A 24,576-nucleotide genomic window follows, 5' to 3' on the forward strand; every position below is an offset into this window, starting at 1 on the left:
TTATAAAATGTTTAACCCAACCATTACCAAACAACAAAGGAGAAAAGTGTGTTGTTTCACATTATATTTCAGGATAGGAACTCTTTTATCATCACAATTAAAATTTTCTGTCTGGATTCCCAGGACATGAGTATCCATCACTCACTGAACCTTATTTTCTAAATTCTCCATCCTGTTTTTGTTCAGTGCTACTTGCTCTTCATCTTCCTAATCTTCCTTGCTCACTTCTATCATTGTCCAGTACCCTGCTTTCTTTCCTTCTTATGTTCTTTCTGAAATGCTGTTTCACCAAAGTAAATTTTTCTTTCCACACATTCCTAAACTACAGGTAATCCTTGTTTGGAGTTACAGCAGACCTTCCCAGAAATATTTACAACCTAGTTCTAAAGTTTTGATGGCTGCCCTCCCCCATGGGTCACATGCCTGTATTTGAGGTGTTTGGCGACCAGCCCATATTTAAGGACATTTGCAATGTCACCTATGGTCACATGATTGCATTTTACATTTTTGCTAAAAACTAACAGTTTCCAGCAAAACCAGCTGCCACAAAAAAAAAATGTTGTAAAATCAGGCTGATTATATGACAGGGGTGTCAAACTCGCATTGTCACGGCGGCGTCACATGACATATTGGGAATTTTTTCCCCCCTTAGCTAAACCAGGCATGGGCATGGCCAGCACATGACGCATTCAGCCCACGGGCCATGAGTTTGACATCCCTGTTATATGACAACCCACTTGATGACTGTCACAATTTACGACCATTACAGTTATAAATCAAGGATTACTTGTACTTTCAGACTCATTTCAGAGATAACTAAAGGCTATCTACGGTATATTAAAATATTTCTTCTGGGTGTCAAAGCAAGCTCTTATTTTTCTTCTACAGAGGCAAGCAATGAGATGATACTCATATAGGCAAATTCTGAAAGTGCCTCAGCCTTTCCTTCATAAAAGCAATAGGAAGCATTTCAGGCTTTTACTTAAACAAACCTCATAAGCATCTTTCATTGCAGCCAATTTGTCTTCAAATTTCTCAAGGCTCCAGTACGTTGCAACACCCAGCCTGATGTTACGGACCTGCACTTGAAGGCCATTTTCTTGAGCCATTACATCATGTCTGATAAAAGAACATAACAAACTTATTCCCAGAAAATAAAGTGACAATCACCATCTGATATACCACCCCTTTTATAATTGACAGTCAGTGGGGGAGGGAGGGAATTGTATTTTATAGATTGAGAAGATAACAAATGATCTAGGTGCTTAATTTCAGAATGAAGCATTTTAAACACAGCCAAAGACTTTTTGGAGTCATTTTTAGAAACTATTTGGACTACAAATGCTACTCTGAAATATGGCTTTAATTTGATTGTTTAAAGGAAATCATTAGATTACAGTAATCAAAAAGGTATGCAAGGAACAACTTCCAATATTTTAGTCAAGAACATACCTACAAAAAACAGTGTGCTTGTCAAGTTTACTGCTGATTGTGTTGGCCTCTCTGAGCATCATAGACAGTTTCAAAGAATCCCAGTTTGGCTCTGCAAAATGTTTTTTTGAAAAGGTTTAGCAACTCTGGAAATTAAAGCGGAAATTTCTTATTTATGAGTACCATTATATATGTATAATTTGTTAACTTTTTTAATTTTTTCCAGGTTTTATATCTTTCTGGATATAAATAAATGTAAAGATCCAGATATGTTTCTATATTTATAAGCACTCAATTTTCCTTCCATACACAGGGATAATTCTATCATTTCTTCTTTTAAATTTGTCCTGCTGTAGCACATATAATTTGGGCAGATTCTGGATATCACATTTTCGGAGAGTCCTACTATCCTCAGAGAAATTCCTCCAGTAGTCTCTCTGAGCTCATCAAAATAGTTTCTTAGAAAGAAATATACCCTAATATTATAGGCTTGCAATTAAAACCAAATCCTATTATAGTAATAAGCTTTACTCATTTAATAAAGGTCTCACTTAGCAACAGAAATTTTGGGCTCAATTGTGGTCACAAATCGAGGACTACCTATAATCTCAATTTACAATCACAACTGAGACCAGAATTTCACTAGTTAAGCAAAGCAGTTTTTAAGTGACATACAGACAATTTTATAATATTTTTTGCTGTGGATGTTAAACGAATCAGCGCCCATTAAGCAAATTAATTTCCCCCATTTTGTTTGTCAGAAGGTGACTGCGAAGGTCGTGAATGGTGATCATGTAACCCTGATTACTGCAACCATCATAAATACATGACACTTGCCAAGCATCCAAATTTTGATCATATGATTGTGTGGATGCTGCAACAGTTATAAGTGTGAGGACCGGTTATAAGTCACTTTTTCCAGTGGTGTTGTAACTTTGAATGTTCACTAAGCAAATGATTGTAAGTCGAGGACTACTTGTAGTCTGAAGTCAGTGCACAGTTCCTAGACGTTGTGACAGAAAATTATATTCTGTCTCCCCATTATAAACAGAAGAAGGGGCCCTTCCCAGAACTCTGCCAGAAAACAATTTTGCTATTTATTTAAAATGCATTAATATTTATTTATGGGCAACTACCAGACAGGTAATTTTATAATATTATAGCCGTACCTTTATTCCTATTTCCCTGACTCTGCTGAAGAATTTCCACTTCTTGAGCAATTTTCTGCTTCTCAGCCTCCAGAGCTTCAAGAATCTTAACGTGACGAACTGTGTGATCTTCTAAAACCTAAAACAAAATCAGGATGGGAAGTTTTCTTGGTAAAAGCTTTCAAAACTGGAGAATGCAGTCTAACAAAGGGTCAGTTTTGCCTAGTCGCTAAGGCACCAGGCTAGAAAGCAATAGACCATGAGTTCAAATAATGCCTTACCCATTAAAACCAGCTGAGTAACCTTGGGCCAGTCACTCTCTCAGCTCACCTCACCTCACAGGAATGTTGTTGTGGGGAAAATAGGTGAAGGAAGGTATTTTGGATATGTTTAGCCTCCCACCGGCCGGTTCGCTCCCACAGAGAGGGCCTCCTCAGGGTGCCGTCGGCCAGACAATGCCGGCTGATGACCCCCAGGAGGAGAGCCTTCTCTGTGGTGGCACCTACCCTATGGAACAATCTACCCCCAGAGATACGAGTGATCTCCGACCTCCGGATTTTTCGTCGGGCCCTAAAAACTTATTTTTTTCAGCTAGCCGGTCTGTCCTGATTTTAGGGTTAGTTTTAAAAATTTTAATATTTATTTTAATTGACAAGTTTTAAATTATGGGCCAAATTTATAAATTATTTTAACTTTATTTTTAACTGTGATGTTTGTATAGATGTTTTTTATCTGGCTGTTCACCGCCCTGAGTCCGAAAGGAGAAGGGCGGTATAGAAATTCGAATAAATGAAATGAAATGAAATGTTTGCCACCTTGAGCTATTTGTAAAATAAATAAATATAAGGATGGTGCGTACACTGGAGTGTCTGCAGGATATGATCAAAAAAGTCAAAATAGTGGATGAAGCCTCAATTGTACTGTCGTGGCTGCAATCTTGATGTTGACTATACTACCCCCCTGAAGACACAGGGCCAGGTTATGCACAGGACTGCCTCTCGCTGAGGGTGTCTGCCTGTCCCAATATAGGGTCGGTGAATTCAAGGCCTTTTCCCTAATATTGTTACACAATGAGACCTCAGAGGCACAACTTCTTCATGGCCACCTTGGCCCTTTGGAATAGCATCAGATCTGAGATTGATGGCACCTTATCCTTTAAGCCTTTCAGAAGGCTGTGCAGACTTGATTCTTCTTCGAAAGCATTGAAATAGGGTGGACTTAATTTAGCAATAAAGATGGTAGTAGAACCTTGATGGGAAGAGTATGGTTGTTGTTGTTTTTAATTATTGTGAGCTCCCTAGGAACAGCATATGAGATAGGCAGCCATACAAGTTGATACAAGTTGATACAAGCCATACAAGTTGAACCCTCAGAGATACGCACGATACCAGACCTCCAGACTTTTTGTCAGGCCCTGAAAACACATCTATTTCATCTGGCCGGGGTGGCTTGATCCCATCCTTTCGGTTTTAATTTGAAATTGGTTTTAACTGGGTTGTTTTAAATTGAGGGCCGAAATTATTTAATGTATTTTAAACTGTTTTTAAATTTTATATGTTATGTTTTATCGTGGCTGTTCACCGCCCTGAGTCCTGTTGGAGAAGGGCGGTATAAAAATCAAATAAAATAAATAATTAAGTTATTCAGATAAACAAACAGATCTCTGGTGGTACACCATTTCAGATGTGAAGGCAAAAAGGTATTTCAGAGAGGATAGTCATGCATGTGTACCACCTGTCTCCATCTCCGTACACCAAATCTGAATTTTCCTGGGATTGCACCACAGATGCTGAAGGAAATGAATAATAAGTTACTCTTTTATAAAAATATTAAATGTATTAAAAAGCTATGATGTTCTTACTGTTGGAAACTGACCACAAATTGTAATTAGTAGAGACAATGTGTTATGATTTGCCAAAAGCTCCCTTGGAGACAGGAACCTACGCCTTGGGCAAAACCATTATCAGTAAAAAGGAACATCCGCCCAAGGTGAAGTTAAAAGTAAACATGATAAGATAGTTGTTGTTAGGCAGGAAATGTCAAAATGACCCTTTAAAGTGTAAAACAACTTGAAGAATGACTTAGGAGAATAAAGGGGAGTTGGGAGGGCTTTTTTGGCGTGGTGTGCATTGTGTAGGAGTATAAATTGTGTAGCTTGAAAACTACTTTTTGCGCTCTTTGAACTCAATCCATTTGGGAAGGGTCTAAGAGGCCGCGCTTGCAACAGCTTTTTATTTTTCTTCATTTTATCTCCAATAAACCTTTGATTTTGTGAACCAGACTTGTTTATGAATTGTGAGGATTAAAATATTTGGGTCTTATATCTCACAATGCTATGGGAACCAAATTATCCCTGGAAAAGACCCAGCTCTTTAAAGAATTGAGAAAAAGTGCTAGATACTCCGGTACGCTCCCAAACATCACTTCCCTTCTGAATCCAAAGAGTTGTATAATTTTTATTCGTAGTTCCCAGTTTCCATCATTTCTCCCTGAAAAGAGGTTGGCAACCAGCAAGAGACTGAGGAATATCAGTGTTGATAAGCCCTTTAACCAGCTTCCCAAATTTCTAACACTAAAGAATTTTACTGCTTTTTAAAATTTATTATGGTTATTATTCCTATTCTAAATGTAGGTTTCGTTAAAAGACAGATGTGAGTCTTTGAGTTGAGAAAGAAATAATTATTCAATGGTTCCATCCTTGAATATCATTAAGGAGTGCCAGGAAATGTGCTTTCTATCATGGTGCCTGCCCTCAGGAATGATATCCTCCCCCATTCATATTCCCCTGATCCTGCTGTCCTTTAAGGGAAACGTGAAGACATGGGTTTTTCCCAAGGTTTTCTTTTATTGTCTTGTATTATTGGATCTTGTTCTTTTTTAGATCACATTCATTTTATCAAATTGTCCCAACTCATTGTGGATTCTTTTATTGATGGTAAAGAGTTTTGAGTCAATTAGTTGGACAGCTTTATAAATATAACTAACAATTCATTAATTTTGATTCCTGTTAATAAGACTCTAAATATCTAACACTGCAGACGTATAGACTCAACTTAATGCAACTGGATAATACATTAGCGATGTTGTTAATTACTAACAGGATAGGTTTCATGGATTTCATGGAAGAGATCTACTCAAGGACATATGAGACTCACATGTTCTTGAAGATACTGGAGAGAAGTACTAACAAATGAAGTTAGTCCGTTTACCTCTCTGGCAGCCAATGTCTCTATTTCCCATCGCTTCTTGTTGAAGTTTACTTCTAGCTCAAGGCCTCGCTTTGCTTTCTCCAGTTCCTCAATTTTGTTTGCAGCCATCTGATTGTTCATTTCCTGCAATTGTTTCCTATGGGATTCCTCTTCCTAAAAAATAAAGGAGACTGAATCATAGGCACCAACATAAAGATTTTATTTCATAAAAGCCACTGCCCAAAATGAACAATATTTTATCATTTTCCATATGTGTATGGAATGGACAAAAAGACTTCAAGTATACATATCTTCCCTCCTTTTTTCTATATCTCTTCCTTTATTACTGTGTAACAGTGCTATCTTCATTAGCAAAGAAGTAAGGCCGAATATAAAGGTACAAATCCCTCTGAATTGTTATCACAGCAACAAAGAATCTCACTGCCCTATAGAAGCCATTGCATTTGGACACAGTGGAACAACAATTGAAGAAAAATGAGAAAATATGAGATGGAGAATTAGCACTTTACAGCTTTTATTATTTGGCTGTGGGAAAAGCTGTTATGAAGTTAAAGACGTTTGGGTAGAGATGGATCTATATTAACATCAATGTAAACTTTTTAACTTCAGGGCTAAAATCCATCAGTGTTACAGATAACAATTGACAGGAAGTTTTGAACAAAGAAGAGGTTCCATCTCTCTCCTGAAAGTATCATGATTTGTGACTTCATCCATTCAGAGCAGTGGGTGCAAGTGGTCCTCTTATCTACAGTGTTATTAGGTATGGGATAATGTATTCCCAGTCTGTAAATGCAAACCAGATTGTCTTATCTTCAGCAAAGGGTTTCAGTGATCTGCTGTTTCAAGCATGGGTTTTCTTTGAAGGAGAATTTGTGTTTCTTGTTACATTTTGCACATTAGTAAAGTCCATCTCTTCACGGCCCTGTTGGGCTGGAAATAAGAAGATGCCCCTCTATAGCAGTGCCCCCCCAACCTTTTGGGCACCATGGACCAGTTCTGTGGACAGAAGTTTTTCCATGGACCAGAGGGGGCGTGGTTTTACATGCTGCCTGTATCCCGCGGATGGGGCTTTGCTTGTTTGCATGACCTGGTTTCTGGCATGCCGCAGGCCCACTGTTGGTCCAAGGACCGGGGATTGGGGACCCCTGCGCTATAGGATGAAAGATCAGACCCTGCAGAGATGAAAGACTGGCTGAATGAGAAATGAAATTGACTGCTAAGCCTACATACCAACTGGATACAAAGCTTCAAGAAAGAGGTTTGGGGGGGAAATGTACTGCAGTTTGCTTGCAAACTCATCACCTAGTTCTATTACAGTTTCTATTGTTATTGTCTTCCTTGTACGGCGAGTGTAGATTTGCAAATGCACACAAACATAAGCTTACTTGCATTTCAAAATTTGTCACTTATTATTACATGTCAGATTAAGACATTGCTTTATAAAAGCATCAGTAATGACCTACCAGTCGTGCTTCTAATGATTTTATTTTGGTCTCATAATTTTGTTGTTGAGCACTAAGTTCTTCTTGAGCCATTTCTTTGGCAAGCTGGATCCCTTGCATCATTTCTTCCTTAGCTTTAAGACGTGCTTCTTCTATTTCTGATTCAAGCCTAGAAGTAATTTGAAATTAATGCTACAATTTATATCTAAGAAATACTACATACGAAAGAATAAAAATTTAACTAAATTAGTTCAGTTGGCAAATAATTAATTCAAAATTAATTATTTTAATTTTAATTCAAAATTAAATTTCACTGCTGTTTGGAAAAAGACAACATATGTAATCCAAATGAAAAAACTAAATTACAGGTAGTCCCAGTTAACAACAGTAACAATAATTGCTTGCTTGTATTAATCTTTCATTCATTTCATCCACTCTTTTTTCCTCCTTTCCCAGGAACCTTTTACCATATGTAATGGGTCTGTCTGAAAGCTAGGAGTTTTTGGCAGCAAATAAAACAATGGCTGGAAGAGATGTTAAATCAAAATATAGATCCAAAGCCAGAACTCTTTTTATTGGGTATCACAAAGGATAAATACAATAAAGGAACAATATATTTATTGTTGCATATAATAACGGCAGTGAGACTGGTCTTCACGCAAAATTGGAAAAGTAAAGAAACTCCCCGTGAAGAAGAGATAATAAATAAGATACTGACTTGCGCAGAAATGGACAGGCTGACTTTAGAACTCAAAGACAAGGGTGAAACGGAGTATCATGAAATCTGGAATAAAATGTATCAGTGGTTGGAGAGGAGGAGGAATGTTGGGATAAAAAAATATTGATTAGTTGAGAGTTGGAAATTATATTAGTATTATGTGAAAGGTAGGAATTGTATTGGTACTGAAAGTAGTTTTTCACAGACGAAGAGATTTATGTGTCTGAATATTGATAGACTGTATAAATCTATATATATATCGAATATGTATTTGTTGTAAGGTAAAATTTGATGGAAATGTTAGAACCAGAAAAATTGCACTATGTCCAATGTTTTTAATTGTATATTTAATAAAAAACTTTTTTTAAAAAAAAGTAACATCAATTTCAACCTCTATTGCTAAGTGAACAACATATGCAAGGGAAAATACAGGAACTATTTAAAGCATAACATCTGCTATTACTCACTGAGCTCGTTGAGCAGCCAGCAATTCATTTTTTGCAAATTCAAAGTCTTTTGGACCCTCCTCAGGAAATGAAGTCCCACAAGACAAACTTTTTATCTTCTGAACTTCAGCTGGATGATTAAATCGGAAATAATGATCACCACCAAGGATTATCCGATCACCCTAGAAAATCCAGATAGTATTGATAGTATTAAAATTCAGATGCTTGGCAATTGACCATAGTTTTGATGGTTGCAGTGTTCCAGAGTCATGTGATCATCTTTTGCGACCTTCTGACAAACAAAGTCAATGGGGAAGCCAGATTCACTTAACAGGCTTATTACTAACATAACAACTGCAGTGATTCAAGAGAGGTCATAAAATCGGGCAAAATTCACTTAACAACTGTCACTTAGCAATGGAAATTTTGGGATCAATTGTGGTATAATTCGAGGACTACCTGTGTAGAGGGATAGTCTATTCTAAACAAGTATATGAACTTAAAACTTGAAAACCCACATGTAAATAAATAGATTTACAACTGTGCCTATCAACTTACATGATGTAGAAGTGTAGCTCCTGAAATGCGTTCCCCATTAACATATGTCTTTGCTTCTCCAACAGAAAGAATACTCACAACTCCACCCTTATGTCTGATAACACTACAAATTAAAAAAAAAACCCATATCAAGATGTAAATGTTGATTGTATCTGAATAGCAATTCAGTAATCAGCTCTTTTGAATTTGATTGAAATCAGTGGAACATACCAGTGATCATCAGCAATTAAGATGCCAGACAGCTGAATATCATGACATGAATTTGGCTTGCATTTCCCAACTGTAGTTTCTCCTTCCTTAATCATGTACAATAACATCTCAGACAATTGAGGATCTTCGTTAAGATTAACCAAATTAGGCAAACTGTTATCCACCTTGAATGTAATGCCGGCTTTCTAAAACGAAGAATTAAGAAAGTGAGCAATTCATATTTGGGATTTGAAAATGGTATGTTAGTAAAAAATTGAGTTGTTATATTATTTGTAACTTTTAAAAACAAGGCTTGTCTTCTGCAATTTTCTACCTTCTAGACATATTGAAATTCTACTCCCACTTTAGTATAAATAATGGCTCAGAATTGTGTGAGACAAAGTAACTGGAGTCCATTTGTCCAGCAAAAGCTTCTATAGATAAATAAATTTATCCAGGATTATTAACAGCAACTAACTGTAACAAAGAATAGTACCTGTAATTCCCTTGTTTCCTCAAACTTCTTTTTTTCTACTTGTTCAAATTTTTCTTTCCAGGCCCTTAAACACAAAATAAAAATATCACCTGGTACTACTAACTAATAAATTTAAAACATAATACAAGTGCCATGGTAAGAAGTTAAACATGAATATGTAAATCCAACTGAACAGCCTTTGTGCCTATGTTCAATATGGAAATATAGCTTTAAAAAACAAAAACAGCATAATCTCATGACAGAATTTTTTTCAACCATCCAGGAAAAATATAGGACTTTAAAATATAATCAGAAATCACAATATATATTTTAAATTTAATTATGTGAAAAAATTGAACTATAGTGTATATGCAACATTTACACAGATTTATTATGCAATAGCCAATGAATATAATGAGACAAACATTAAAATTGCCAAGTAGATCAAATAAAATTTGATTTTAATACCCATAGAGATAAATCAATCTATCTATCTATCTATCTATCTATCTATCTATCTATCTATCTATCTATCTACCTATCTATCTATGATATAAATATATTACAAATTGTTACTATAATTAAGTATAATGGTTAAGTTATGTTAGTCATGGGCTAACTAAGATTAACTTGCTTCATAAATTAAATCATAAGTCTCTAAAATCCTATTCACTTACATATCAAATTGCAATGAGCAGTCTGAATCAAATCTGATGTATTTAAATCGTTAAACTTCATATCTAGTATCTATCACTGTGTAAAGGTAAAGGTAAAGGTTCCCCTCGCACATATGTGCTAGTCGTTCCTGACTTTAGGGGGCGGTGCTCATCTCCGTTTCAAAGCCGAAGAGCCAGCACTGTCCAAAGATGTTTCCGTGGTCATGTGGCCGGCATGACTCAACGCCAAAGGCACACGGAATGCTGTTACCTTCCCACCAAAGGTGGTCCCTATTTTTCTACTTGCATTTTTTACGTGCTTTTGAACTGCTAGGTTGGCAGAAGCTGGGGCAAGTAACAGGAGCTCACCCCATTACGCGGCAGTAGGGATTCGAACCACTGAACTGCTGACTTTTTGTTCGACAAGCTCAGTGTCTTAGCCACTGAGCCATTGCATCCCTTTGTGTACATACTTACTAATCTACATCACTACACACTACATCAATGTGTACATACCTACTAATATTTTTCATTAACATTTCTTTTATTGGGTTATATATATTGCAGTTTACAGTGGGAAAAACCGGGGAAGAAATCATTTTCTTTACAAACTTAAAATGTCAGTGATTCATTATTACAACCTTATAATTAATTATCCTGTAATATCATTATTACCTTTGCATCTCAGCCATCTCCCACTCTTGATGGTGTAGCTTCATTCTTAAAGATGTAATTTCCTGCACGTAAAGTCTCTGCTTTTCAGGATCAACATTCTGAACATTCTTCTGAGCCAATTTCAGTTTCTCAATCTCAGCTTTCAATTCTATATTCAACAAAAAGGAGTAATTCAGCAATTACTCAGAAGCCAATCCTCTGTTAGCAGTGTTTTGATTATCTTTCTCAGAAAGAGGTTAAAGTGTCATCTCATTAAAAAATAGTTGTGCCAGATAAAAGTAACAATTAGGCTGCATTCAAAAGCAGATCTGAAGATGCAGAAGGCATTTTATGTTCATGTAAGAATCATAATAAATTAATTATTCCCAACATACTACAATACAGGCAGTTCTCGACTTACATTCATTTAGTGACCAATCGAAGTTACAACAGCACTGAAAAAAAGAGACTTACAACCATTTTTCACACTTATGGCATCCCCACAGTCACGTGATAAAATTCAAGTGCTTGGCATATTTATAGGTTCATATTTGTTTGCAGTAGTCCCAGGGTCATGTGATCAGCTTTTGTGGCCTTCTGACAAGCAAAGTCAATGGGGAAGCCAGATTCACTTAACAACCGGGTTACTAATTCAACAACAGCAGTGATTCACTTAACTGTGGCAAGCAAAGTTGTGAAATGGAGCAAAGCTCACTTAACAACCGTCTCACTTAGCAACAGAAATTTTGGGCTCAATTGTGGTTGTAATTCGAGGACTACTTGCACATTCACTGTGTCTCTATCCTGAAAGCATGACACCTACCAGCCTTCTTCAGATGCAGCATAAAGTGTTCGGTCTTCACATTCCAGATATGAGACAATATATGAGGAACCTAGAATCCTCTGTTTCTATCTTGAACAATGTGCAGCCCAAAATTATGTTGAACTCAAACTGTGGTTAGTCTTAAGTGTGATTTTCTAAAATAAATCCGTTAATTTAGTTTAGAATAGCCAGTGTAGGAGACTAGACAGTACAAGGGAGGTAAGGGTTCAGTCCAATTTGATCATTAATTGGGTGATTTTGGACCATCACGTTCTCTCAACCCAGTTTATTTAAAATGATTATTTTTATGGAGATAAAATAGAGGGAGGTCCCCGTGTATACCAATTTGAGCTTCACAAGGAAACCTAGGATATAAATGCAACACATTCAATCAAGCAAAACTGACATTTTAAGAAAATATAAAATTCAGATATAATTCAGATTAAGACTTTAAAACATAAAACTTGGTTGGGTTCTAAAGAGGAAACTATAATCTTAAATTTAGGAACTATCAATGCATTCAAGTAGTCTTGCCATCAAGCAAGACCTAGTTTGCAACTTAGCGAGTTTTAACTTTTGTTCAACTAACTAGTTAACTAAGCTTTGGTTAATGAATCGGTGAAACCAATTTCAAATTGCTCCTGCAAAGTACACATTCTCTAGTAAATTCACATACATCTTGGCACAGGAAAAAAAGCGAATGATTTAGACAATAAGCAGAATTATCATTCTTACCCTGAATTAATTTCATATTCATATCTTCATTCACTTTGGCAGTGTTGATTATGAAGCAAGCTTGCTTAGCATATCGAAGAGTACTGAGTGTTTCTTCTACATTGCTGGCAGCAGGGCTGATGGTGGCAATCATGGAAGTTTTTGAATTTCCACCTAGACTTTCCTTTAGCAGCCTTTGTTTGAAAGAGAATAAAGTCACAAATGTATGTATTGTCTGCAGTTTTAAAGGGGGACAATAACAATAGTTAAAATCCAATCCAATTAAGGCAAAGCCAACAGATTTCTTCACTCATGGGATCAAATCTTTGCACCATTCCACCAATCAAATCAATATCATCTGCCTTTCTTTGATCTTCAAAGTTTGATAATTGGCTAGGATCAGGAGAACTGCAGAATCTTTCTCGGGCACCCTTTCCTCCACTTAAACTTCAAAAGGGACAGGTGTCCAGAAGCCTTTTTAACATTACAGATAGTCCTCAGCCTGAACATAATACCCATTATGATAATATTTATTTATTTATTTATTTATTGGTTCGATTTATATGCCACCCTTTTCCGGAGACTCAGGGCAGCTTACAATGCGTTTAAGCAATAGCCTTCATACTTTTGTATATACCTGCTTAGTAGGGCTTTCGACCCCCCCCCTTATCATGATAGTAAGTCATGATAGTTGTAAAACAGGTCAACCACATGACCAATGAGCCTCTGGCACTACTCGTTTAGTGAATGTGGCAGTTGTCAAGTGAACCAATGATTCACTGTCGAACGTTTTTGCCATTAACTGGAAATAAATGGCCATAAATGCAATCAACATGCAATCACATGTGTGTAGGGAGGGCAGCTGTCCGAATTTCAGAACTGGGCCATAAGAACCCCCACAGAGGTCTGTCATAACTTCAAAGCACTAAGCAACTGATTGCAAGTTGAAGACTACCTCTATTTATTTCTCTGGTATATTTCTCCTTTTAGCACTGTAAGAACCAGTAAAGGAAAAGCAATGGAAATAGTTAGAGACGTTTCATTAGGTTTGTGATGCCATATTAGGATTACAAATAAATTGTAGATTTATTTGACAAACAGCATCACATGAGCTGATCAAAGTACACTCAACATATCACAGGCTTTCAATAATAGGATGGCTGGGACACTAGTTAAAAAGCAGTATCTAGTTTGGTTTTGAAGCTACTGAAGAAGCTATTGAAATGAGCTTCTGGTACTGAAGGACTTGAAGCATTGCCTTCCATCTACCAAATATTAAGGTATTATTCATTTTTATCCAGGTGTATACATAATGCAGATTAAATAAAATACATATGAGATGCCAACTGTACTTTTATGTATTCCAATCCTTTCTGAAAAACTTAGAAAATTATGTTAATATAGAAATCCTTATAAATATATATTAGCTTCAGTCTTTAACTGATCCATTTTATTTTTGAGTTTTAAACTCATCTCAGATGTTAAATGAACACTAGGTTCATTTAAGGTTGTACAATTTGCATGAGATATGAAAGCCTTTGAAACAACTTGTTGAAGCAAGATTTTTTTGTCTGATCTTATTCTCTCTTACACCATCGATTTATTGCCTCAGACTAAATCCTTAAATTGAGAAACATTATTAAAATATTAAAAGGGACAATGAAATCCTACATGTGTTGTCTGACACGTAAGTCCCAAGTAAGTAAGAAAAGGATTATAACTTCAGGATAAGTAGTTAGGCATAAGATTGTTATTAAGCACCCAAACTCCACTCTTTTGACAAAATATAGGCCTCAAAATATGATGAGCTTGGTAGCATCATATTTTTTGCTTTCTGGAAAGATGAAAGAATTTAAATACACCATCAGAAAGATTGAAGAGCTATTTTGCTAAAATGAATAGAATGCAATCAGAGACTTAGAAAAGATATTCAGGTAGTCCTTGATTTACGACCACAATTGACCCCACAATTTCTGTTGCTAAGCAAGACACTTCTTAAGTGAATTTTGCCCCATTTTACAACCTTTCTTGTCACAATTGTTAACTGAATCTGGCTCCCCCATTGACTTTGTCAGAAGTTTGCAAAAAGTGAGTATGTGATCCTGCGACACCTCAACCGTCATAAAGATGAATCAGTTGCCAAACATCTACATTTTGATCATGTGACCATGGGGATGCTGCAACTGTCATAAGTGTGAAAAACGGTAATAATATAAATGGTCACTTTTTTCAGAAACTTCAAATGGTCACTAAATGAACTGTTGTAAGTTAAGAACTACCCTGATTCCCCCTGATAATAAGCCCAATCGGGCTTTTGAGCACATGGCAATAAGACCAAGCGCTTATTTCAGGGTTCAAAAAAATATAAGACAGGGTCTTATTTTCGGGAAAACACGGTACCTGTAGTTCTAATATTTACTGTCATAACTGCCTATTCTTGTAATAACTGAGCAAAACAGTTCAGGACAAATGCCAAACAAAAACCAAAATTTTTCTTACAGTTCTTAAAAATAGGTACGTACCATGTAAGAACAGAGTCACGGTATGGAACAAATAACTTCTTCCTGCTTTGATTTTGCTCAGATAGTGCAGAAATAACTTTCCCCAGAGTTAACAAAGATTTGTTTATGCTTGCTCCTTCCTGTATTGATTAAAAAGAAACATTTACATTTTTGATTTCCCATGGAAATAGATTTTCAGCACTGTAATACTATAGAACAGGAGTGTCAAACTTAAGGCCCACGAGTCGCATATGGCCTGAAGGTTGTTTAGATCTGACCTGCAGGGCTGCCCTGGAAACAGCAAAGGACCACCCCAGGGTGCCTCTGCCAGTGAAAATGGAGCTCAAGAGAGTGGAGCGCTCCGTTTTCACTAGCAGAGGGCTGCAGGAGGCCATCGCAGCCGAAATGGAGCCCAGGAGGGCTGCTTAAGAGCTGCTGGACATTGAGCTGGCCACTCCCACCCCAGCCACGCCATGACCATGTCCCCCAAGGTCAAACACAACCCTGATGCAGCTCTCAATGAAATCAAGTTTGACATCCCTGCAATAGAACACCTTCTCCAGTCTGGTGCCCAGCAGCTTTGGTGGGACTAGAATACCCAGGATTCCCAATCAGCATTGCAAATGCCAGTTGGGAGCTTTACAAATTGCAACCCCATCACATGGCACTGAATACCATGGACAAATAGTTACGATATAATCAGTGTTGGGATTCAAATAATTTAACAACCGGTTTGCTGCCCTAATGACCGTCTGGGTGGGCGTAGCCATGGCGGGCGTGGACAGGGAGTGTGACAGGCAACATTCAGCTTCCTGAACTCCCCCTGAGAGCAAAAATAGGTCCTGGGGGGGGCTGCCCCCCCGTACCCCATTTTGGGTCTAGTAGGCTTCCCTGCATCCTCCTGGGTGCAAAAATGGGCAGCAGGTAGGCTGCACCGCACCACCCCACACCCCGTTTTGGGCCTAGTAGGCCTACCTGCACTTACTTGGGAGCCAAAACAGGGCACGTGGGGACTTCTGGAAGGGCCGTGGAGGGGCAGGGCCAGCCAGCAATTTAACAACTGGTTCGGCTGAAGTGGTGCAAACCAGTTGAATCCCACCACTGGATATAATACAACTGTTTTCTACTCTCAATTTGCAACTGATACCCTCAAAAATCAAGGGCACTACATCTAGACACATTCAGACAAATCAAATCATATTCAGAGGGGAATATAAATACAATGATATCAAGATACGTTGATGAGCTCTGGTGGCAGTGGTTAAATGCAGTATTGCAAGCAAACTCTGCCTACAGCCTGAAGTTCGATCCTGACCGGCTCAAGGTTGAATCAGCCTTCCGTCCATCTGAGGTTGGTAAAATGAGGACCCAGATTGTTGAGGAAATATGCTGACATTGTAAACTGCCCAGAGAGTGCTGTAAAGCACTATGCGGTGGTATATAAATCTAAGGTGTATATATCTAACATGGCTGATAGAGTAACAACAGATGTGGTCTTGCAGGAATTGGCTGATTTTCAATTGTTTTTTTTTCTTACACTAATATATGCAGGTAGTCCTCAATTTAGGACTATAATGGAGCCCACCCATTGCCATCACAAGTTATGATGGTCATAAAGTGGGTCACCCATGTGACTGGGTAACATTTTCTGACCTTTTTTGTGGCAATTATTAAGCGAACATATTTTTTGTTATGAGCCAGATTTGATAAAAATCGGAAGTAAATGCTGTTTTTTTGCAAAAACATTGTAAAACATGGTTACGTGAGTATGGGTGCTGCAAACGACCATGTGGGTAAGTTGCCAAGCACCCAAAATTCGGTCATGTGACCACATGGGGGCAGTTGTCAGAACTTCAGAATCTGGTCATAAGTACTCCTAGGGCAGGTGTCAGCAACCTGCGGCTCCGGAGCCGCATGCAGCTCTTTGGGCCCTCTGCTGTGGCTCCCTGTCAGGTGATCCCACCACTGGCTGGCCCCGCCCCTCGCCTTCCCCTCCCAGTCACTACTCGCCTGGCCTGAGAAGGTAAGGGCGACAGCGGGTGATGGAGAAGTAGCCAGGGCAGAGACAAAGAGATACAGAGAGAAGGGGGGAGAGAGAGAGAGACATAGAGAGATACAGAGAAAGAGTGGGGAGGGAGAGAGAGAGAGATGTCAAAAGGGTTATGTTGTTCCCAGTGTTTTTTAATAACCAGTTCTCTGCCCTAATGACTGGCTGGGTAGGCGTGGCTGGGGGGGGTGTCATGTGACTGGTGGAAGTGAGTGACATTGAGTTGGCCACGCCCACTCAGGTTTGGTGGCTCCTGGTGTTTTGTTTTCTATGGGAAACGAGTCCAAATGGCTCTTTGAGTGTTTAAGGTTGCAGACTCCTGTCCTAGGGAGATCATTCATAACTTCAAATGTTCGCTGAGCAACCAGTCATATGTTGAAGACTACTTGTATATTGATGCTGATTAATAAATGTGTTTTGTTGTTAATAGACTTGGTATTCTTGGTTCATACTGCGAACATAGACAATTTGAGGAATTGATGCTATTGTTTTAGACTAACAATTTATTGTTGACATTTATTTTGTTCATGTTACTGACTCATTTATAGCTAGACATAGATTGCTCCTTTTGGAACTGACTGACGGGTTCTAGTCAACTTTTATAGATGCATTTTAATTTTGACTCACTTTATTTATTGTTTTTTAAGAGAGATTTATAACTGCTCACAGATCACTCATGAACTTCTTGTACTGGTCTAAGACTGCAATAAACTGACTGATTTCTGCTTGTTTTATTCTTGTAAGTTGTATGGAGCTGTCAATAATTACTGTATGTCAGGGGTGTCAAACTCAAGGCCCGCGGGGCGGATCCAGCTTGCGGGGTGCTTAGATCTGGCCCGCAGGGTCGCCCTGGAAATAGCGAGGGACTGGCCCATGGTGCCTCTGCCCGCAAAAATGGAGCTCAGGAGGGCCATGTGTTTTCTCTGGCAGAGGGTTGTAGGAGGCTGTTGCAGCTGGAAACAGAGCTCAGGAGCCCATTTATGCTGGCAGAACGCTCAGGCCACCACAGGCGCCCCCGATACAAGTGACGTCACACCCACCTTGGCCACACACACACACACCCCAAGATCAAACACAACCCTGATGGGGCCCTCAACGAAATCAAGTTTGACATCTCTGCTGTAGGTGATCAAAAACTCTTATAAATGATCATATTTGTTTTGCAATTAAATCCATTAACATTTAAAATCTGCGGCAGCATATCTGTTTGGTATGGAGAATGAGACAAACAAGGCAAGAACTTTCATTAGAAAACTGACTATGTATGCATCTTACCTTCATTCTTTCTCCACTGGTTTGACCTGTAGAGCAGCGTTCACTCCCTGCTAAGTCTACTAGATTGACACGACTAATGATTCTGTGTTCGTATTCTTTCTTTTCCACAATCTCTGCCTAAAACAAATAAATAAATAAATCATTATGATTAAACACACTATAAATTTCCCCTTAGCAATAAATCAGTTTACATATTTATAACAAATACAAAAGAAGGATCTCCTCCTTCGTACAGTGTGGCTCTCCAACTTAAAATTTTAATAGCAATAACACGCATAGTCAATAAATGCTGCCAGCACATTAAAAATGAAAGTATAGAAAGAAAAATCTGCTGCTAAAATCAGAGATCGGTTTTGTTGGTAGATACCTACTAAATAGGAATGCTTACCAAGACAGCTGTAGGTTAAAGAGGGCAACACTCAAGACAAATGAGGATTCTGAAAATTCAAGAGGAAGCAGTTTTCATTTTCTGCCATAATCCATCAAAAGGGCAAGCTTTCTTTGTAGCCAAAAGAATTTTGATCAGGAAAGGTTTGAGAGTCCTGCTCCTTAGAGAAGGGATATTTCATGCCCATTTTTGTCATCCCTCAAAATCATTTCCTGTCCATGACAATGATGGGGAGCGCTTTCACAAAATTTATGACTAGTCGCTTAGTGACTGTTTGAAATTTTGGACAACCCTGTTAAAATAGGTACTTTTGATCAAGAGTGAAGGACATCGAGAGGCAGGCGGACATAGGGAAAGCTCCGCTGTTTCTGGCTCCAGAAGCCATTAGATGTGTTGTTGCTCCTGCCAGCTATCTTAGTCAGTTGAAGTCAGCAAAACTTCAGCAAAACCAGAAAGCATTTGCACTCACACGGTGCCATGCACTTCCATCGGCTGTCCTGTATGGCAAGTATAAAAGGATACCATTCACGGAAAGACTCTGTCCCTGCGGCTCAGGAGAGGTGGAGACTGTGGGTCACATGATCCTTAGATGTTCCTTTTATATGGAGATTAGGAAAAAACATATTCTGCCAATAACTGCTAGGTATCCTGGCCGTTCCAACACTACCTATCTTCAGTGGCTGCTTAAGGATGAACAGTCCATAACTACAGCACAGGTGGCTAGATTCTGCACAGCAGCACTGGGGATTCGTCACAAACACATGTCTTCTCCACCATAGCGATACTGTATAACAAAACCCTTTGCACTGCTTAGTCATTTCCCTTTTAGCGTTGAACCTACAATGGGCCACACAGTTTAGGGATGGCAACTATCATATAGTGAGACCATGTATAATTGACAGACTGGATTTTATTATAGATTTTAGTTGTTATTTATTATTTTATACTAGAATTTGTAAGTGTATATACACTGAGTTCTTTTATTTGTTCTCTGGTCTGGTCTCAGATTGTAACAATAAATTGTTGTTTGAAATTTTGGAGAACCCTGTTAAAATAGATACTTTTGATCAAGATTCAAAGTTCCAATGGCTGCCCCCCCCCAGTCACATGATCACAATTTGGGCACTCAGCAACCAGCCTGCATATACAGCCATTTGCAATGTCCCATAGTCATGTGATCATGATTTACAATGTTTTTTGCCAGAAACAAGTGTTTCTGGCCAAATAAATGCCCATGGCAGACAATGGATTTGCTTAACCACCATCTCATTTCTTAATGATAGTGGATTCATTTAGTGACTATGAAGATTCACTGGATGACCACTGCAAAAAATGTCATCAAACAAGGTCAGTTATGTAATGACCCACTTAACAAATGACATGATTTATATTCATAATTCCAGGCTCAATTGTGATTGTAAATTGAGAACTATCTGTATTCCTGGAGGGAATACAGAGTGGCAAAGCTTTTATTCATGGTTATAATTATGATTTTGGACCTCTTGGCTGCTCCCCTGCAAACAGTTCTGGTACTCAAGCAGATCCAGAGAAGTCCAAATAAAATTCTAACTTCATTAGGTTTCCCATGATTTATTTACTGCACCTGCCTACACACCTAGAAAATTCACTCTTTATATTAAGGAATCCATCTGAGTGAAGTATGATGGGGACAAGTAAGCAGAAAGGAGAGAAATTTGAAGGAACCAACCTACCATGAGTAAAAGTTGCTCCAGGTACCTTCAACCTCATCATTATTTCATGAAATGAGAGATGCTGACGCCAGAAGATGCTGCTTTTTCATGAGAGGCTGTTAGCAATTAGAATGGCCCCTTGCTGATGGTCTTTGAACAACTTTTTAAAATGAAGGTTTTCCAGAGACCCTTGGGGGAGTTACAATAGTTATCTGTATTTGGATGCCTGCTATCATGACTTGTCACTGTCAGCCAGTTGTTCAGACTATACTTGGCATTTTTGTCTACCTATTGAATCCTTCCAAAAGACCTGGCATAGGCATCGGCAGATGTGGATGTTTGATGGGGTTACAGATATCATCAGAGGATGTAAGCAGTTTGAAGTAAAACTACCTTTTGCAATTGACTGATGGTGAACTTGTCAATGCCGATGGTATTCTGCTATCATTATTTTGATTATTATTGTGATGGTACTGGTTATTATTATTAGAGCAATAAAGTTTTACTACATTCTGAAAGGTTTTATTGCATTTTAGTTAGTTTCTTTGAATGCCCACAGTATTCTCAGGAATCTTCTCCAACACCAAAAGAATCAGTATTTTTCACATCCCGATTCTCTGAAGTCCACTTTTGCCTCCCCAGAGGACCATACGGAATATCATGCCTTGCACTATTCTGATCTTTATAGTTACAGGCATGTCATACTATCTATTTCAAGGCCTTCAAGGCGGTACCCCAAGTATTAATCTGTAAATATTTCATGACTGCTTGTTCCTTTACTGTTGATGATTGATCCCAAAAGGAAGAAGCTGTCCACTACTTTGATATCTCCATTGTCAATTTTAAGGTTGGTTGTTATACCTGTCACTGATGTTCTTTATATTTAATTTTATTTATTTGCACTGTACTCCGTGACTTGTATTATTAGAGCTTGCAGATTCTTTGCATTTTCAGTTATAATACTATATCCATGTTAAAAAGCAAATCTCCTTCAGAAAAGGAAGTTAGTTCATTAACATTTTGAATGTTTGAAAAATCTTATGATAAAGCCACCACCAGCACATGTACACAACATATACGCAACCTTTTAAGACAGTGCTCAGAATACCTTGGTTTGTGTCATCACTAATGTGAAAACAGAGTGAGATCGAGAACTCTTGTCATTCATGCCAGTGGCAGCAGTAGCTCTATGCTTATTTCCTAGCTGGAGCCAATTCTGATGAAAAGAGAGGAGGTGCAAATGTTTTAAAAGCACTTTGTATCCCATTATTACTTCAAAATAAGCATGAGAACAGCTAATGTGAATAAAACAGATATAACATACATATAGAATTTAGCTATCATAGATTACTATCTTTTAATTTAATAACACGTTCAAATTTTAAAAACATTCATTTGGAAAAACAGGTACCTAAATCATCTCTATCTGGCATAAATGCAATAGCATCTTGTTGGCCCCTTAGAGAAATAGGTGAAGCCTATCTCTCATTGCCTTTCCCACTTCAGTTGAGTTCTGCTGTCTTCCCAAGCCTTCAATTGGTCTACACATTAAAGTGAAGCTTTCCTCAATCTTCTAGTTACTCACTCTTCCCCAGGTCCAAATTTACATATCAGTAGTATAACAATAATAACAAATTACTAGATTCTTTTTGGTAAAGAATGGACGGTCTCATCTTGGAGGGTAAATAGGGAAGCAAATAGTTGCATTGATTTTTTTAAAAAGGCTTCCATATGCTATTTTATATATACAGGAGAAACAAGCAGAGTTGCTTGCCCAAATAGTTTTTGAACTGCAGCCCTAAAATTTGTATTTTATGTTTGTCATCTGTTATGTCTTCTTTAAAGAGAGTTTCCTCTTGAAATTATACGGTATGCAAATAAAAAACAGTCTTTCTCAAATTCTTGCTGAGTTTGTAAAGAAAATGAATTAAAAAATACTGATAATGCAAGGAACTTTCTGCTAAGATGCCAGTACTTATTATGAGTTCAAATATTTTAATACCACACAAAAGTCAGTATAATGTAACATATTCTCTCTCCGTTATTCTATAATCTTTTCTTTACTAGTTAATGGTTATATCTTCATACATTCTATTGAAAGATTCATAATTTATATTTAAGTAACAAAATTTTACCTGGATATCAGAGTAAGAACTAACAGCATTCCTAAAAAAAAGGGGATAATTTTATCTAATCAGAAAAATGAATGTTGACACATATGAAGCAATCTGCTTAAATTATATTTCTTAGTTCTAATAGTATAATGTAGTATTAGTATACAGATATAGATACAGAACAATAAACACATTCTGGCATACTTGCTCATAGCTTACAAAAGTTTACAGAGAAATTTATTTTTTATTTGCTAGTTGGGCTACAAGAACCAATTAAATGGGATTACAAAATAAATATTTGCAATCTATCTTCTAAGTAGAATAACAAAGCAAAATGTTGGACTACACAAGAGCTTATAATTGACTGAGGAGAATCCCCAATGGGTAGATTGAGGTCTGGAAAACTGATCAAGGGGCCAAGTTAAGGAGAATCAAGATGGATGGCTGTTCTATTGGAAGTCTAAATAGTAGATATCAATTTGGAAACAGGACCCCAAAGGTCAGTGGGTAAAATAAAATGAAGTCTGGAGAACAGAAGGAAGTTAATGAGAGAGAGAATATCCACAGGAAATTTGATTAGTTGAGGACTGAATTTCATTATTTACAACAGCTAAGAAATAAGGGTAAACTTCTTGTTATATTTTGTATCATCAAATAAAACTGCAGTTCAGCACCCAGGCACTCACAGAAAAATTCAGAAAGTAAAATGTATGGGCTAATCCAAGAATATCTAAAGATACTTCTTCTTTGCACAATCAAGCTTCCTATCAATTCTAAGTCCCCTCCTTATAACTGTGCATATTCCCCAAACCAGTTCAAGAGCAGATTTGGAGAAAACAGGAAGAAATAATTTCTCCTGGCAGATACCATTCTATCAGAGAAAAGGCATCATTGGATAATCCCTTACGCTGTCAGGTCTTCCACATATGGCCCAAAGACTGGATGTTCTCTTACACGAAGCTTTTAATTAAAAAAAAAAATGCTGATTAGAAATGTGAATGTTTTAAAAGAATTAATTATTTTTAGTTATTTACCGAACAATTTTATGTGGCCACCCAATTCACATACAGGCAGCGTACAACATTAAGATCTCAGTGAAACACAATAAAAATGTGAAAAGTTGTTTCACTTTACATTTTATTTATAAACTACAAAAAATATTAATATACTTCACTATAAGAATTGCCTCAGGCAAAACAGCATGCAAATTTAGCTTTAAAAGTAAAAGTTAAAACAGAATAATAGAACAAAATAACAGATAGAAAAATAAAATAACCCACGACTGATTACTTAAAATTAACATTTTAACTTACAGGTTGTTTCTTCTCTCCATTTTCAGCTCTGAAGATAAGCAAATCATGAATTTTTTCATTATAGACTTCAAAGTAGCTGATTTCAAGATGATAAGTAGTCTAACAGTAAGAAGAAAAGTTTGATTGCTGGTCAAGAACTTTGGGAAAATAAAGCTGGCTATATGATAGTGGAAGCTGCAAAAGTGTGATCCAAGGAATTTTTATGACTCAGAGAATCTCCACAGAGAGGATGAAACCAAACATTTGTCCCTTATTGTTCCATTGGAGGACAGAAGAGCTTACAGTTGCTTAAGACACCAATCTCACAGCCGGAAACCCTTTTCCAAAATAAGATGCTAATATCTTAATTAGGATGAATGGCTAAATGTATAAATGTAGACCCTAACAATTTCTAGGATAAACAATAATCAAGGATCATTATCTCAGAAGTTTCTCTCTACCCCAGTCAATAATGGTTTAAAACAGGGGTGTCAAACTCGATTTCATTGAGGCCGCATCAAGGTTGGGGGGCAGGGGGCGGAGGGTGGATGTTTTTGCTGGCAGAGGGCTGTAGGAGGCCCTCCCGAGCCCCATTTTCGCTGGCAGAGGCACCACAGGCCGGTCCTTCACTGTTTCCAGGGCAGCCCCACGGGCCAGATCTAAGCACCCCTTGGGCTGGATCCGGCCCACGGGCCTTGAGTTTGACACCCCTGGCTTACAATGATACAGCTGTAATCATGTTTTGTTCACTTTTTACAAAAGACACATTCTTCTGTAATACTAGCCAAACTGTGAGGTTGGTGAT

At 37.7% G+C, this 24,576-nt stretch overlaps 1 protein-coding gene across 1 annotated transcript in view; it reads right to left on the reverse strand.

The window, feature by feature from the left end:
• Positions 1-24,576, reverse strand: part of KIF14 (kinesin family member 14) — a 40,246-nt gene that overhangs the window by 10,773 nt on the left and 4,897 nt on the right. The window contains exons 4-20 of the mRNA XM_070939323.1: positions 23,793-23,891; positions 23,387-23,439; positions 22,501-22,531; positions 21,474-21,581; positions 18,287-18,403; positions 14,986-15,104; positions 12,485-12,657; positions 10,948-11,095; positions 9,638-9,701; positions 9,163-9,347; positions 8,953-9,055; positions 8,416-8,576; positions 7,252-7,399; positions 5,789-5,941; positions 2,601-2,718; positions 1,453-1,543; positions 993-1,119 (exon numbers count right to left, since the gene is read on the reverse strand). Of these exons, the coding sequence (XP_070795424.1) occupies positions 993-1,119; positions 1,453-1,543; positions 2,601-2,718; positions 5,789-5,941; positions 7,252-7,399; positions 8,416-8,576; positions 8,953-9,055; positions 9,163-9,347; positions 9,638-9,701; positions 10,948-11,095; positions 12,485-12,657; positions 14,986-15,104; positions 18,287-18,403; positions 21,474-21,581; positions 22,501-22,531; positions 23,387-23,439; positions 23,793-23,891 (1,998 nt within the window). The remainder of the gene's footprint in view (positions 1-992; positions 1,120-1,452; positions 1,544-2,600; positions 2,719-5,788; positions 5,942-7,251; positions 7,400-8,415; positions 8,577-8,952; positions 9,056-9,162; positions 9,348-9,637; positions 9,702-10,947; positions 11,096-12,484; positions 12,658-14,985; positions 15,105-18,286; positions 18,404-21,473; positions 21,582-22,500; positions 22,532-23,386; positions 23,440-23,792; positions 23,892-24,576) is intronic.

Source organism: Pituophis catenifer, unplaced genomic scaffold, assembly GCF_029215685.1.
Source record: "Pituophis catenifer annectens isolate HBS135680 unplaced genomic scaffold, rPitCat1.0.hap2 SCAF_3, whole genome shotgun sequence".
Classification (NCBI taxonomy): domain Eukaryota; kingdom Metazoa; phylum Chordata; class Lepidosauria; order Squamata; family Colubridae; genus Pituophis; species Pituophis catenifer.